Below are 16314 nucleotides of genomic sequence, written 5' to 3'. Positions count from 1 at the left end.
CTTAAAATAGATATTGGAAAAGAGTTGTAAGCCAAGGACTTCAAGAAGGAAGGATTAAGAGGAACAAGATCAAGATCTACAAAGGGTAGATACACTCGAATATATTATAAGGTGTAAGATTACAATCAGGTGCCTGCTTTAGCAGTCTAGAAATGCATACACATTTACAATCATACACCCCCCCCCCCCCCAGTGATATGCCTTGGTTATCCACATTTCACGAGTCTCAAACATCCGCAATCCCCTTAGACCCTTACCATATCAAGGAAACCAGAGAAAGAAAATAGGCGGAAGCCGCTGAAGTCTTCGGTAGAGGAACAAACGAGGAGAAAGAATATTGCAAACCAGCAAATACAGATATTCTTCTTTGATGTTCACAGATGTGTCTCGGTTCAGTTCAAAGATCCATCTTTCTTCAGTTTCGAGCTGAGGCTATATAACAACTCCCTTGAGTACTGTCTCGATGCCTTCCTCCAGTCTGTCCCGGCCTTCATCATCGTAGCAAACTCCTCGTAACTTATTTTCCCATCCTGAGATTTGAGAAGACAAATTTTGACTCATTTAGTGTCTTGAGATGAAGAAAACAATTTACACAAGAGAATGCTTGCTTTCTAGTCTGGGGATTATCTTTCCTAGACGAAGGAGTACCGATATCCTCTATAATCTCACTAAGCAAATAATAATGCAAAGCAGCATACCTTCTGATTAATTATAAATTGAGAAGTTGTTTTATATCATAAGGATAAGAGATGAAACACAAAAGAAGTAGAAGGTGATGTATCACCGGAAGCTACCATATAAGTCGGAAACTGACCTTGTCTGTGTCTACATCACAAATGATGGCATTAATCACTTCTTCATGATTTGGACCTATGTCATCAGCTAAGCAATCCCTGAGCTCTTCGATTTCTATGTATCCACTCTTGTTTTGATCAAAGTATTGAAAGGCCTTGTGTAGGTGCTCATCGTTCCCAATCTTTTTGAGGTGGATCGAGATGGCAACAAATTCGCCATAGTCCAAGGTGCCATTTCCATCAACATCAGCCTGTCATGAAGATGCTAAATTTAGGACAGAAACAGTAACTTTTCAAGTTAGACGTGCAATTTTTTTAGATTATCCTTGGACATAATAGAAAAAATCTGAGTTTGCAGAAACATCTTGATTTGGCTAAACCATATATCCAGAATGTGACCCAGACTTAAAATTATTGAATGCACATTTTAGCTTCCATTTCCAAGTTATTCATGGGATCAGAATTGGTGGTGACTGTAAATGTTCAGTCTATCTAAGAATTCTAAGAAAGAAAAATGAAATACTGACATTATGAACACATTTTCATGCCCTTAAGATCTCATAATAGGAGATCTTTGTACAAGGAAAACTTTGAATAATCATGAAGTTACCTTCATGACAAATCAGTATTGTAATGGAAAACTAAATGGACAGGGGGAAACTCACTGCTTCCATTAGTATCTTAACATCTTCATCAGCCATCTGGTGACCAAGCTTATGCAAACCATATTTTAAATCCTCAAGTGTCAACTGCCCTTTTTTGTTTATATCCAACTTGTCAAACATATCCTTTATGTCAGCAACCTCCTCCATGGATAAATGTTCAGCCACCACCTGCAGCAGTGATGATTTAGAAATGTGTTAAACCTAAATTCTGCCAGAGCATGAAGAATATAAAAATGTAGCAGATCCTGATCTTGTAAAACATGAAAAGTTTGCAATAAACACAACCATAAGAACATCGCTTTTCCTGATGTGCTAACAGGATAAGAAATCCGCTCAAGAAGGCAACAGATTCTTACCCTAAGAGCTCTCTTTTTAAGTTTGTTCATCACCGAAAATTGCTGAAGCCTTGCACGAACAGTTTCACCGAGATTGACATTGGGAGCCTTCTTGGCATTTTGCAGCCATGGGTGATCTGCAATGCAAATTGTAAGAGAAAAAATTTGAGAATGAAAAGCGCAGAGCATATTAGTTACTTCAGATGTAGACATCAGCAGATAAAATCCAGAAGACAACAAAAGCAGTAGATGGTACGGTCTAAATCTGAAGCAAACAGTAAATTAATATTATGCACAACATCCTTCAGAAGGAAAAAATGAAATGAAATGCTAATGTGATATTTAGTCGTATGAGGAAGTCGATAACTTTGTTTTCAGCATTCACCATTGCACTCTTGATGAAACTAATTAGAAACAATCAAGGATGATTTACTACAGATGATCATATTTTGATACCACAATTTTGAAGTCTTCACATTTTCAGCAAAGCAAATATAATTTAGTTAGATAGAAAGCCACTGAGCTTGAAGAACAAGTAGGTGTTGAAGATTTACCCAGCACTTCCTGAGCCGTCAAACGTCTTTTAGGATCTGGATCTAACATCTGCTTAACAAGGTCTTTGGCAGTATCAGAAACTTTAGGCCATGGTTCTCTTTTAAAATCGACAACAGAACGAATAATTGCCTGTGCAATGCCTTGTTCCGTTTCTGGGAAAAGCATTAGATGCTAGATTATCAGGATATGCTAAAGATAATATCAGACAGGGTAAACTATAGCTGAAAACAGTTCGTCTTTTGATAGTTGAATTATAAGGCATCTAAAAGTATCTAATATCAAACTGCATCTAGAGAACGTCCATCGTGGACGTTCTTTCTCTGCAGCCTTCCAAGGAAAGAAACTACCTGCCCAAAATGGTGGTATACCACAAAGCAGGATGTACAGGATGACTCCTGCACTCCAGACATCAACTTCTGGGCCATAATTTCGCTTTAAAACCTCCGGAGCCATGTAATAAGGACTTCCAACTATCTCAGTAAAGCGCTCACCTGCATAGTGAAAGAAAGAACTAGCGAGTCAGAATTCATGAAAATACCTACAAACACTGATGCCTACTGCTCCATTAAGTAGTATGACTAGAAAATGAATTTTCATCATATTCCAGCCACTCAAGGATTGACAGGTACCTTAATTCTTCAAGTTAAAATTTAGTAACTGGACAAATATTATAGACTAAGATTAAAAAATTGTCTTTATAGTATTATAATTACAACCTACCTGGTTTAAAAAATACAGACAACCCAAAATCAATTGCTTTCAGAGGGGCATTTTCCTTTTTGTTTGCAAACAAGAAGTTCTCAGGCTTGAGATCTCGGTGCATCACTCCATGCGTGTGGCAATTCTGTTGTGACATCAAGCAAGCATGTCAGCACATTATCTAATTCAGCAAATGTCTAGGCAGGCAACACTCAAATCCAGCTTGAAGCAATATGATAAATGTAAGAACAGCATAATTTCCTGTCATGCCAAGAACTAAACAATCTTGACAGATCCAGGTGCAAAGAGGGAACAGTCATTAACATGATATCACAGTTCATACATCAAAATGGTGACGATGTCCCTGAAAAAAGGCAATGGCAAAGATCAACTTGGAGATTAAAGTACTGCAAAAGTGAGAAACAATTGTACAACATAAAAAAAGGTACAGTAAGCAACAAAATTATATTAGTCGATATGGCCTTCACAGCAATAGAAGAATGTGCAAGTGTCCTAACAAGTTTCACAATGGAAGGATATACAAATATACTCCTTGGGTTTTTGAAATGTTAGTCGAGAAAGATCCAAAAATCACCTTTTTCAGAATGCTTGAACATCCAATTGATACCACATACTTTCATGGAGGAAACAAAATGAAAATAACTTTTTCTATAGAGAAATTGAACAGAAAAAATATCGGTTTTCAGCAGAAGATTATACTTCCACCAGAGATCCAGATTCTAATCCTACCAGCATCAGGTCATACTCGATCCTAACTTCCAACATCTATCCACGAAAAAGCAAGAATATACATGAACTTAGTAACCACAAAAGAATAGGAAATGATAACAGCCATCCATCTGTGTCTGGTAAAGAAATGGGCATCACCTGCACTACTTCAACAATTGTTCGGATGACCATGGCGGCTGCTCGTTCCGTGTAATGCCCCCTCGCAACAATCCGATCGAACAGCTCCCCTCCTTCGCATAGTTCCATGACGAGGTGGACCGCGCCTTCGTCCTCGTAGGTGTCCTTAAGGCTCACGATGTTGGGGTGGGTCGGCAAATGCCTCATGATCTCCACCTCCCGCCTCACGTCCTCGACGTCCACGACAGTCCGCAGCTTCTTCTTGGAGATCGACTTGCAGGCGAAGAGCTCGCCCGTGGCCTTGTCAGTACAGAGGTAGGTGACGCCGAATTCCCCGCGTCCGAGCTCCTGACCCAGATCGTATCGGCTACCGATGTCCCGGCCGGTGGGATCTTTGAGGACGACGAGGCGGGGTGTGCCTCCACGGCGGTAATCGAGGGAGAAAGGATTGGACTTCTTATCCTTCTTCTTCTTCGTCGTCGCCTTCTTCTCGCGATCAATGGGAGCGGCGTAGCAATTCCCCATTAGAATTTACTTGATTTTCCGATCAAGATCCAATCTTTTCAAGGTTTTCGTCAGAGATTAACCGAAAGGAACATGAAACGAAAATTTTTGGGACCTCCAAAACTTGATCTTTTTTACCAATAAAAGATAGAAACCCGTCAAGGGAAAGAATTGGGAGGATTGGAAGATGTAAGAATAAAGTATTGGAATACGAAAGGCCTCATAAAATCACAAACTCTTTCCTCTCAATCTCTCTACAAATTAGAGAGGAAAAAGAACAAAGACGGAAGATTGAGAGGCGAAAACTTTCCTCTCAATCTCTCTACAACTTCCCGCGGTGCTTCTTCTAAATTTAGCTACCAAAAACGAGACCTCCTCTCTTTATCTTCTGCCCTCCCCCTCCCACCCCCCCGCCACTCTCTCTCTCTCTCTCTCTTCAATTCTCCCAACCCAGACAGAGCGGCGGGCAAAAAGGAACGATTGTTGTTATGTGGGTGAGTCAAACGAAATGCCTGTGAGCTGTGTGAACCCCGACGTTAGAGAAGAGACGGTGTAAATGGGGAATGCAAGTGAACTCAAAGAGGTTTGAACAACCCGACGACACCGGAAGAGAAGGTCAAAGATTTCGTCTCCGTTGCTCTTTCTCTTCCTCCTTGCAATAGTAAACGGAGATTTTGAGAGCCAATATATATATATATATATATATATATATATATATATATATATATATATATATATATATATATATATATATATATATATAAAATTAAAAAAACCAATCATTAACTACTATTTTTTATTTTATTTTTTCTTAATTTTTATGATAATTAATATATATATATATATAATTTAAATAAATATAATTTTGAATATTTTATTGAAAAGAGTCTTCACAAGTCACTACTTGTGTTCACTTGGATAAAAATATCTTCATACTTTTAATTAAATGATTTGATCATATATATTATTTAAAAAATTCATAATTATTATTATTAAATTAAAAAATACCAATCATTAACTACTATTTTTTATTTTTTTTTATTTTTTATGATAATTAATAATTAATTTTTTGAATAGCATATGTGATTAAATCATTTTAGTAAAAAAACCATGGATATTTTCATTCAAATAAAAAAATAAAATAAATAGGAGGTTATTATTTACAATCCCCTTTTTACTATTTTATAATCTATATTTTTTAAAATATATATATATATATATATATAATATTATTAAAAATTATTATTTATTAAATGAACATAAATATCTTCTTGTTTTTTTCTTCTTCTTCCTCACCCCTCCTCAGAAAAAGACAATATCAATGATGTGATGAGCTGGGATCAAAGCGTGGGTTGGAAGGCAACGATTAATGATCACACAATAAGGAGTGTTGGCTGTGGGGGCAACAACTAGCTAGCTATATGAGAGCACGATAGGATGTGTAGACGACGATCGCAAGGATGTAGGGAAGAAGAAAAAGAGAGAGGATAAAATCAGGATTAGAGAAATTATAAATAGTAAAATAATATTTTTATTAATTTTAAAAAAAAGTTTATAAATAGTAAAGTGATTATCAATAATAAAAAGAGACTCTAAATAATAAACTCTAACAAATATGATGGTATCATCAGATAGAATGTCAATTATTGAAATTTTTAATACTAATTTATCATAGATTAATTAAAAATAATTGATCTACAAAGGATTCCTTTTTGCACGTTGATCCATTATCTAATGATTCATAAGATAAATGAGATCAATATTGATAAGGTATATTTTGAGTCCAAGACACGTCACAATCGATGTCACACCACGTTACAACCGAGTGGGAGCACCCCCACACGTCAAGTCATAATTTATATCAAGACGTTATTTGGTATGTTCCATCCTGGAAGCTTGAGACAGCGTTCTAGGACGCACAACCGCATAAAGGTACCATCTCATCCCTCGAGGATTGGTCATCACGTCAAACCCGCGTATGACCGACCCTTGTACAATAGTATAAAAGCCCCTGGTCGGCATCCGACTAGGGGGGAGGACAAAAAGAGAAAAACAATTACTGACTTGCTCGTTGGAGGGGTCAAAGTCGGGAATCACCCGACAAAGCAACCACCCTCGAGCCACGAGAGTCCCGACCTAGGAGTTACCATCTAGTGTACAAAGACGAGCCACTAACTAACCTGGAGACCGAGAGACGCTGCTCAACATTAATGGCGTCCGGATCGAGAAACGCTGATCAACACCCCGTCGCGAGGGCCCGACTAACCTCGGCATCCAGCTCAGCCGACCGAAGACTCCCGACATTGACCCGTGGACCAAATCGTGCTGACTCATCGACCATGGCATTTCAGTTCACCAATAAGTATCTCATTGTTTTCTTATTTTTATAGGTTTAAGTGTTGTAGTTTCATTTAATTTTTGTATATTTTCTCAACATAATTGACATGAAAAATTCAAACCGATATGAACAGTGAGGCATCTCCTGACTCGTTTCCCGATCGACCTCCACAGCTACCATTGCTCGGTACACTTCTGCTCGCTGTTGCTTCATCCACAAAAGAGAGACGATTTGCTCGTTCATCGTCGGTCGATAGCTTACAAAGAAGCATCATTAATGCATCGTACAGCTCGGCGACGCAATCGATATGCTGATATGAAACGGCGAAGCACTTCAGCGATGCTCGCTTCCGCGCAGGCGAGAAGAGCTCACGTCGCCGTTGCTTCGTTCACAAAAGCGATCGCTCACAAAGAGACAGACGATGAACCGTACTTGGCAATGCAGTCGAGACAGATGTGAGCGCTTCAGCGATGCTCGCTTCCGTTTGCTGAGCTGAACATTGCTCGCTGTACTCACACTTACAGAAGCTGTAGGTAGAGCAAAAGGGAGGGATGTATATGGCATCGATGATGAAGGTTGCTCTGCTCTCTTGTTCTCTTCTCTACCAAGTTGTGGAGGTGAAAGATCAATCATTTTGGATCATTTACTGACAGAAATCAAATGCTGTCAGTGTAATCAACTCGGCAAAGAATGGCTAAGATGGAGCCAGTCTTGCTCAGCAAGCAACGTAACATTTCTCGCTGACAGAGAAAGCCTGCAAGACTGGGGATGTCTCCATTGATACCCCACGGTGTTCCATCCCTGTCAATCCAAAACGCAGACAAGCAGAACCAACAAGCACGGAAAACTATGCGATTTGGTCTGATTCCATGAGCCAGTCCCCATGGTTTCTCTAGATTAAGCGCCTAACACAAATGGAAACCCAGCAGATCCTGAGATCTCTCCTAATCAAAGCAGTAGGACCATCGAGGAACTCTACGTCCAGGTGGAAAGATGAAGGTATCGAGCTGTCCTTTGTCTTGATGGCAAGACCTTTTCTCGAAGGTCACATCAGCAGTTGTGAATCTCTTACTTGACTGCAATCGCCTAACCATTTTATTGTCCTTTTCTTGTCCGATCGCCTGAATCCAATTATAAGAACGCGACTCGTGAAATGAGAGGGCCTGAAATGTAATCATGCTTCGTTTACCTGAAGAAGCAAAGGCTTCCGCAACCTGGATAAGAGCTACAGCAATGATGCCAGTACAAATGCACTGATCAAAGAAGCAAGGATCTCGGTGTGGGATCGAGGCGGAAGACGAAGTTTCTCGTCGGTATCGTCCTCAGCACGAAGTATTGAGGTTGTTTAATGGACAAAAGGAGGTTTCAGGGATGAAAGCTGGGAAAGGGTATTGCCTTATTCTGCCCTCACGGACTGCATAAATCCTTTCTCCTCCTCTCTTCGCTTCCGTGCATCGTTTCTTTGACCTCCTGTTCTCGAGGGATGGAAACAGGACAAGGAAATGAAGTGGGGAGTGGTAGTGGGAGCAAAGCAAGGTTTAGGAGCATATGTGTCTTCTGTGGAAGTAGGTCAGGAAACAGGCCTTCGTTCAGTGAAGCAGCTCTTGATCTCGGAAAGCAACTGGTGAGAAGACCCCCTTCTCATTAACTGTATCGTTCTCTCTCGCTACCTTCCTGAGTTCTTTGCTCCGACAAAACTTGCTGCTTCTGGTCTTTCTTCTTTCAGGTGGAGAGGAACATCAACCTCGTTTATGGTGGTGGAAGCGTAGGCCTGATGGGTTTGATATCCAAGACGGTCTACGATGGCGGCTGCCATGTTCTCGGGTATGCCTCGCTGTTTAGACCTTCTCGTCTTCGTTACTGCGGAAATGCCATCTTTCTAACGCTTTCTTCATCAGAATCATTCCCACAGATCTCTTGCCAAACGAGGTAAAGATCCAAAAGCCTCTGGGTTACATGAACCCTCTCCCAAGTTCCAGGAGCAGACAAATCACTCATCAGCCTCGATTCCTCGTGCAGATATCAGGGGAAACGATAGGAGACGTGATAAAGGTTGCAGATATGCACGACAGGAAGTCAGAAATGGCCAAACATGCCGATGCCTTCATAGCTCTCCCAGGTGAAACCTCCATTCTCTTCACTCGAAAGGACAACGCTGTGATGGCTACGCTCACAAACCTAAACTTTCTTCAGGTGGGTATGGGACAATGGAGGAGCTGTTGGAGATGATAGCTTACTCTCAGCTCGGCATTCACCACAAACCAGTGAGCAGTCATGCTAGCTGCACTGTCTACTGTCTACTGTCTCCTTCATCGTACTCGCCATGATCATTTCTTGTGCAGGTGGGTTTGCTGAACGTGGACGGGTACTACGACAGCTTGCTCCATCTCTTCGACACAGGGGTACATCAAGGCTTCATCGAGGACTCCGCAAGGCACATTGTTGTCTCAGCAGAAACTGCAGCGGAGCTCCTGAGGAAGATGGAGGTAAGATAGACTGCTTTCTCTTGTTGTGTATGTGGATTTCCCTTCTGTGATTCCTATGCTCTTCGTCACAACTTGGGTTGGATTGCAGCACTGCTGATTCGCATGGGAGAAAGCAAGGAATGAATTGTTGTTGCTGTCTTGGCTGTCACTTGCAAGAGTCTGTGCCACTCCATGACAGGGTTGTGCCAGGCACAGATGGCAAGTGGACCAGCAAATAGATCTCACCACCATATCATGTAGTACTGCATGTCTACTATTTACAGATTAAGGTTCTTCTCTCCATGTATATGTACATATGTATCTGTTTGAGACTCTATTTGTACATGTTTGCTTTGGTACTTTTGATTCTATCCCATGGGACAAGTCAAAGTACCAAATCTGGTGTGTAAGATAATGACCATGGTAACTCTGCTTCTGGCTTCAAGAACTCCTCTGTTTCCCCAGTAATAATCTAAATTAGATGTTAATAATAATCTTAACATAGATGAATAATGATAATATAAATTCAAAGATAACATCAATCACACGAGATTCACCTCTCATGCCCAAAGATTCCACCAGATTCACCTTTCTCCGTCCCCTCGCTGCCAACCTTATCCAAGATTCCCACCAGATACTCCTCTCCCAAATGCCACCTACGAAACGACCCGGAGCGAATCACATACCGTCGCAAGCTGGCCTTGCGCCTCCCCGACGCATCATTGACGGACGTGTCCCGCTGCGATTGGTTGTCGGTTGCCCACGCTCTCGTCATCTGAGAACACGTGGCTCGTGGCGGCGTCCTCTCCAGCGACGACCGCGCGCGTGTCTCCCCGCTGCCGAGCTGCCGTCCCGCCACGCGACAACGCCGGACCGAGCGGCGCTCACGGCGGCCGATACCCCCGTGGGCCGCCAACCCTTTCGCCATTATTCCTCCACGTGTTCCTCTACGATCCACGCGTCAGAGTCTTGCTCGCGACGCGTGCTCGCGGACCCCAACTCGGCGGCTATTGCGTGAGGGGCGGAGTGGAGTGGTTGGCCAGTAACTGTCCCACATATAATTTAATCGTCATCTTGAAATTACCATAACGCCCTTACGCTTCGCATCCAGAAAACATTTCGGAGGGCGTTATGGTACTTCCACTAGTTGATGGTAAGATTCATTTCACCGCCTCCGTCCGAGAGACACCAGCTCGATCGGTCTCGATGTTTACCATCATCGTTGTAGGTAGTCTTCACATGGGCCCCGATTCAGCTCCACGATCGCGCTCAGGTAACAAAACGAGTACAGAATTGATGAGTATCATGGCGAATTCGTGATATTTTTGCCACAAGCGGTATCTTCCGAGGGAAACACCCTTTTACTTCGTGAGGTATAAAAGCACGTATCAACTGGGGCAACGTGTTATGACTGATTTGCCCTTGATCATTATCGCTACTTAAGCTTAATCGTTAGATCTCCTGACAGTCAATGACAATCCGACGGTCCTGCGTGGCCAACAAGGCTAAGTAAAGATAAGCTTCGGGGACTGAGGACGTCATTATTGTAAATATGAAGGGTAAAAGATTACCTTCTCGGAAAATTTGGGAATAAATGGAGGTGAAAAAGAAAGATAAAATCATCTTCTCATAGCTTTCATTCGTCTCTCGAATGGACCTACGAAGAAATCGATAGACGGAGGGGGTCGCTTGTTAGGGTTCTTTTGCTTCGTTGGCGGAAGGCAAAAGGAAGGTTGGGGCTTTAGGGTCTCGTTTCATCTGATTGGTCCTCTCGATATCTATTCGGAGCTGCCGCAATTCGATTGGAGAGGTCGCGGCCTCCACAGGTGTACTCAGTATATGTGTTCCTATGGGCTTGTTTTCTTGGAGTCTTTGTGATCTGACGATGGATTACTGGATTTAATTCCCTTAATTCGATATGGTGTTCGCTTGCTTTGACGTTCTTTGATGGGTCTCCTTGGTTTTTCGATTCGTATAAATTTGGGGCTTTGATAAGCGCTGGAGCTTTATGCCATTAGATCTGTTTCTTGTGGATCTTTAAGCGGATTTTGGAAGTTGCTGTTGGAATATGGCTGAGTTGGACAGAAAAGTTGGGATTTTTCTCGGAATCTGCCTTTTACTTTGTGTTTTCGGCGTGAGCTGTTCTGTTTCTTTTTCTAAATCTTGCTTTGTTAATGGAGATTGGTAGTGATTGCATTAAATAGTCCTTTTTGCAAACTGCTGAAAAATTACGGTTTTAGCTGGTCATAAATACTGTTGATCGGGCTTGAGGTAGTATCCTTCTGTTTCAGTCCGATACTTGGAGTCATCTGGCAGTCGTCTAGTAATTTTTGTGCCATAAAGCAAGGAATTTCTTGGTTATGGCTTGTACTATTTGAATTATATATATAGCCTATTCTTTGGTGATCTTAGCATTTTATTTGCTGTTTCGCTCGCTCTTGACCTGTTCCTTGTTCACGAAGCTATGCTGTGGTTAGCTGATTAGAATTATTTTAATTTATATTTATAAGAGTAGTTGTGCTTTGAAGGGTCGGACTTCGAAGAATGGAATCACGTCCTGAAGGTACAAATATAGTAGATCCAGGCTTACAAACTGCTCTTCCGGACACGATCAGTGCTCAGCCATGGTGGTCCGGTACCATGTTTGCTGCAATGAGTACCTCTAAGCAATCATCAGCTGGAACTGAGGTTGGCCAATCACGAGTGGGTGGTGGCATGCATGGCACAGGTGATGTCAGTAAACAGACGCAGAGTGCAGACAGGAAATCAGGTGATTTTATTTTGCTTATTGATTTACTCTATAAATATGATGTTTTCTCTGCTATTTAGTTGATACAAGGTAATTCCATATAAAGTATGTTCTTTCTTTTTGTTTCTTCAGATCAGTATTGAAATAAACTCTTTTTGGTTAAATTGATGCCAACAATTCGTCATACATATGTAATGCAATTCTCAGTGACATCATTTCCGAACATAGACTTTAACATATTGGTGCTGTTATGCCATAGGAGTTTGTGATGAATTTTGTGAGTTTGCAGCAATTGAAACCTGTTATGCGATCTTCTCTTAGTTTATTTGCCTTAAGAGACATGAATGGTGACAGAGGCAAGGAAAATTGCAGTGGTGTTAGGTGGTAAGTTTATGGAATAAAGTAGCTCAGTCTTTTGTGTAAGTGCTAATTCTTTGTTCTAATCTGGGCTATAATATGTTCAAATGGATCCTACATCAAGTTGCATGTTATTGTCATTCGATGCGGATGTGTCTGTCTAGTTTGCATATTGTGTTCCAAATCTTGAGAATTTCATGTAGATACATGTAGTTTAAGTTGCATCATGTTTAAACTTGTGCCGTAATGAATGCTATATTTGTTGCTTTCTGAAATCCCTACTAATCTGAGTCATCTAGTATGGAGATTATATAATGTTGTACTTGATACTAGAACTTAAGCAGGATGTCTTATTGCTCAGAATTAAGATCTTGTTTCAGATGGGAATCTTCAGCCTACATCTGCAGCTACTTCTATGATGCATGAGTATCTTGCACCACATACCCAGCTGGAACTTGGTCAATCAATTGTAGGATCTCTTTCACTTGTTCTATTCTACTTTTTTTTCTTTTTTTTTCTTTTAATTTCTACTTTAATCCAACCAAAAGACCATTCTTTTCACAGTTCATTAATGAGTTAGTTATAGTTGATGACCTTGTATAGCTCCTATATGTGTATATATATATATAACATGCTGATATTTAGTTCATTTATTGTATTTTTACAGGCTTGTGCTATGTATCCATTTACGGATCCTTATTTTGCTGGTGTAGTAGCTCCTTATGGAACTCAAGCAATGGTAAGTATGTCAGATATTTGAGTGATGATGCTGATTTCCAGTTATCACACGTTGGTATTGGAGCTATCCTGGATTCAGTCGTGTCTATTATCTTAGAAATAGTTGTTATCAGCTGTGGAAATGATTTTGTGCCTTGGTCAATTTGGGTGGTTGAATAAGATTCAATTGGATTCAATTCAGAACTTCTTTTGAGTTCTGATATCATTTTGGGTTAGTTAAAAAAAAAAAGAAGAATTTGGTGCTATCTATTAGAAACCCACATGAATGAGGCTGATCTAGATTCCATCCTTTTTTTTCTTAAAAAAACATGAATTAAGTTTGTTTCTGATGATTATTCTTACTAAAAATCATGAATCCTAATTTGAATGAGCCAAAAATTGTTGTGCAGCTTTATTATTCATCTTATCAACTTCACAACATTGTTGGACTTTTACATCTTGTTTGTAATTCACTTTTCTTTTGCTGATTCACAATATGTGCTTCTATCATAACATCAAAAAGAGAAGGCAGGTTTATGGATTTTGTAGGTAATTTTTATGCTTATATTTATTGTTGTTAGAGTATTCATTTCTCTCCTCGATGTTTAGAGACTATTGAATACAGGCAACCTCAAATTTGGTAAATTTTTCCACCATTCTAGATGTCAGTATTTCGTAGCTTATCCTTTGTTGGCTCTATGGTATACTCCACAGGTGCATCCTCAGATTATCGGGATGCCTCAATCTCGCATGCTTTTGCCTCTTGAAATGACAGAGGAGCCAGTTTATGTTAATCCCAAGCAATACCATGGAATTATCAGGCGAAGACAATTGCGTGCAAAAGCTGAACTCGAGAGAAAAGCTATGAAAGTTAGGAAGGTAAATACAGATTCTTGAATAATGAATTTAATCGAAATCTGATGCATGATAATCAAGCAATCTAGTATTTACCTCTATTTTTCTTGTTGGTAAGATGATTTCATTTTGTAAGGTTTTGTTATCTGTCACATATTGTTTCTCTCCATGTCTAGTTATAGTGCATTGTCCCTTATAGCACAGTCTCGAACTTTGTTTCTGCAACATAACTGTTGCAAAGGTTAGGTGTGCCTACCATAAGTCTGATTAAATGGATAGAAGAAGGCTTGTGATGATCGAGAATGAGATAGGATGTAGGTAGGTGCTCTCGTGCTAAGGTCTCCTACTGTGACATATTTCTACTATTTGAATGTGTGATACTAGTACTCTAGGGGGCAGTTAGACAAGAATACCTTGGTTGCTCTCATGCTTAGTGCTCTGTGCATTGTTTGATTGTAGCACACTCTTCTGTGTTGGGTGAATGAGCCCCTCTTTTTCTTTGGCTCAAGTTAGTACTTAAGGTTGAGTGGGTTATGTTCGAAGAATAATCTAGCTATTGTAGCTGCAATAGGGAATTCAAGATTTCATAGCAGGAGTCAAATTTTAATATGTTTATGTTGCCAAACATGATGTATGTTTTAAAGTGAAAATGGAAGATTTATTTATTTTAGGACAAGGGCTAGCTAGTATCGATGGACATATTCTTGTGGGCATTGGTAATGGACATATTGTAATAATGAATTAATTTATTTTATTCTCTTGATTTCTTGTTAATGGTAATGAAACACATACATTGAGCACAATCATTACACAGCTATCTTCTCTGTTGTGTTATAAGTTGCATTTAAACTTTTGCTGCCTGGGTTGTTTTATAAACCATGGCTTGGGTTCTGATTCTGGTTGTTAATGATTGTCTGAAGGAGTTTTGGGTCTTCTAAAACATGGAAGTAATGTGTTAACAGTACAGAAAAACAATAAATAGATATTAGAGTTGTTTATGTCGAACTATTCATTTTTTAAAACAGTTATTGTTGGTTTCTACTTTCCAGCAGTTCTGTTTGAAAATATATATATATCAGACAGAACCAGTTCTGTGATCTTCTCTTTTTGGCCCTGTATGGCCCATGGTAGTGTTCATTGAACATTTCTGAAACCTCTTGGCTGGCCCAACCACTACCTATATCTCAACCATATTATCACTTTTTTTTTTCTTTTCTTTAATCTTCTTATACAAGTGAACATGGCATCCACCAGAAAAGTTAATTATGAGAAGTCCAATCTCTGCAAAGTTACCAGATATTAGCAATTAATACCTTTGATGTTTTTAGAAAAATCAATTGCATATTTAGCAACTGCATATTTGTCATCCTCTCAGATTTTAAAAGCATTCTGTGGTTCAAAATTATGATCTATGGTACAGATGAATGCCTTGTCCATGTTTCTGGTACTTTGAGGAATTGTTTTCGCTGTATGCATCCAGTGCCAGTGGAAGTTCTAGTTTACATATAATCTAGTTTTGCATAATTTGTGCCATATAACTCCCAATAACCTTTTACTGATGGGGTAAGTTGCTGTCTTCTTATCTGCAGCCATATCTCCATGAATCCCGTCACCTACATGCGATGAGGAGGGCTAGGGGTTGTGGAGGTCGTTTTCTTAATACCAAGAAGACAGACGAAGACGCTGCTAAAACTGACACAAAGAAGGGTCTAAATTCTGGTGCATTTCTTTCAACGCAATCAACTATCTCCTCTAGTTCGGAAGCAATACCCTCTGATTGCTCGGGTGATACAAATCCTGCCAGCACCATGCAGGAACGAATGTCTAAATCTCAAACATCGTTTAGTAGGAAAGACGGCTACCAAGATCAGTCTGAATCTGAGATATCATTCCTTCATCTAAAGTCGGGTGACAAAGCAGAAGATGATGACTGCTCAGGACCACGGAGTGGTGGCATCCTGGTGAATCGGCCGTCTAGTAGGGCCGTCGCTATACAGTGACAATCCTGTTTGAGTGATGACCGATGCTTGCAGCATTGCCCTGTGATTTATACTCTTTTATGTTCTCGTGAGTATGGTCCGGACAACAAGTTAACTTTGGCTCGCCTGATTGATCTGGAAAATTAGCAGGAGCGCAAGCTGGAGGCATCGGCACCGCTCAGGAAGGTTGTCATTGATAAGTCTGATGCTTGCAGGCAATTCATTCTTGGCTTTAACATCTGTTTTCTTTGGTACTTTTTATTTGTTGGGAAAAGAAAGACTGGACTTATCTGTGCAGGTTTGATGTGGTGTAACAGTTACTCTGTCTCATTTGTTAGGGTTCTTGGTCTCTTGTCGACAGTGGAAGACGAAATAATAGTGGATGTATTGGTGTTTGCTGTGTATAAAATATGAGAACATGAATCTTCTGCTTAG

At 40.2% G+C, this 16314-nt stretch overlaps 3 protein-coding genes across 6 annotated transcripts; 2 read left to right on the top strand and 1 right to left on the bottom strand.

Moving 5' to 3' along the window:
* Nucleotides 1–77: 77 nt before the first annotated feature.
* Nucleotides 78–4813, bottom strand: LOC135608454 (calcium-dependent protein kinase 20-like). The gene is made up of 8 exons (XM_065101357.1): nt 3937–4813; nt 3070–3193; nt 2697–2840; nt 2349–2501; nt 1816–1931; nt 1460–1627; nt 815–1045; nt 78–530 (listed from the first exon to the last, which is right to left on the bottom strand). The coding sequence occupies exons 1-8, from the start codon at nt 4438–4440 to the stop codon at nt 393–395; spliced, it is 1578 nt and encodes a 525-aa protein (XP_064957429.1). The 5' UTR covers nt 4441–4813; the 3' UTR covers nt 78–392.
* A 3296-nt stretch (nt 4814–8109) lies between these two features.
* On the top strand, nt 8110–9469 carry LOC135606609 (probable cytokinin riboside 5'-monophosphate phosphoribohydrolase LOG4). Its single transcript, XM_065097656.1, has 7 exons — nt 8110–8381; nt 8484–8581; nt 8656–8686; nt 8777–8876; nt 8951–9021; nt 9100–9243; nt 9332–9469. The coding sequence occupies exons 1-7, from the start codon at nt 8241–8243 to the stop codon at nt 9338–9340; spliced, it is 594 nt and encodes a 197-aa protein (XP_064953728.1). The 5' UTR covers nt 8110–8240; the 3' UTR covers nt 9341–9469.
* Nucleotides 9470–10847: 1378 nt separating this feature from the next.
* On the top strand, nt 10848–16313 carry LOC103979885 (nuclear transcription factor Y subunit A-7). 4 transcript variants are annotated; one of them, XM_009396129.3, is made up of 6 exons: nt 10848–11048; nt 11751–11992; nt 12709–12797; nt 12996–13067; nt 13760–13924; nt 15490–16313. In XM_009396129.3, the coding sequence occupies exons 2-6, from the start codon at nt 11767–11769 to the stop codon at nt 15898–15900; spliced, it is 963 nt and encodes a 320-aa protein (XP_009394404.2). In that variant the 5' UTR covers nt 10848–11048; nt 11751–11766; the 3' UTR covers nt 15901–16313. The 4 variants fall into 4 exon arrangements, with proteins under 4 accessions (XP_009394404.2, XP_009394400.2, XP_009394401.2 ...); XM_009396125.3 differs by having other exon boundaries at nt 10861–11048; nt 12697–12797; XM_009396126.3 differs by lacking the exon at nt 10848–11048 and adding an exon at nt 11083–11356 and having other exon boundaries at nt 12697–12797.
* The last annotated feature ends 1 nt before the right edge of the window (nt 16314 follows it).

The sequence above is a fragment of the Musa acuminata genome, chromosome BXJ2-3 (genome assembly GCF_036884655.1).
Source record: "Musa acuminata AAA Group cultivar baxijiao chromosome BXJ2-3, Cavendish_Baxijiao_AAA, whole genome shotgun sequence".
NCBI classification, from domain to species: Eukaryota; Viridiplantae; Streptophyta; class Magnoliopsida; order Zingiberales; family Musaceae; genus Musa; species Musa acuminata.
Note: the sequence above shows the minus strand (reverse complement) of the source record. Positions and strands in the feature narration are given on the sequence as shown.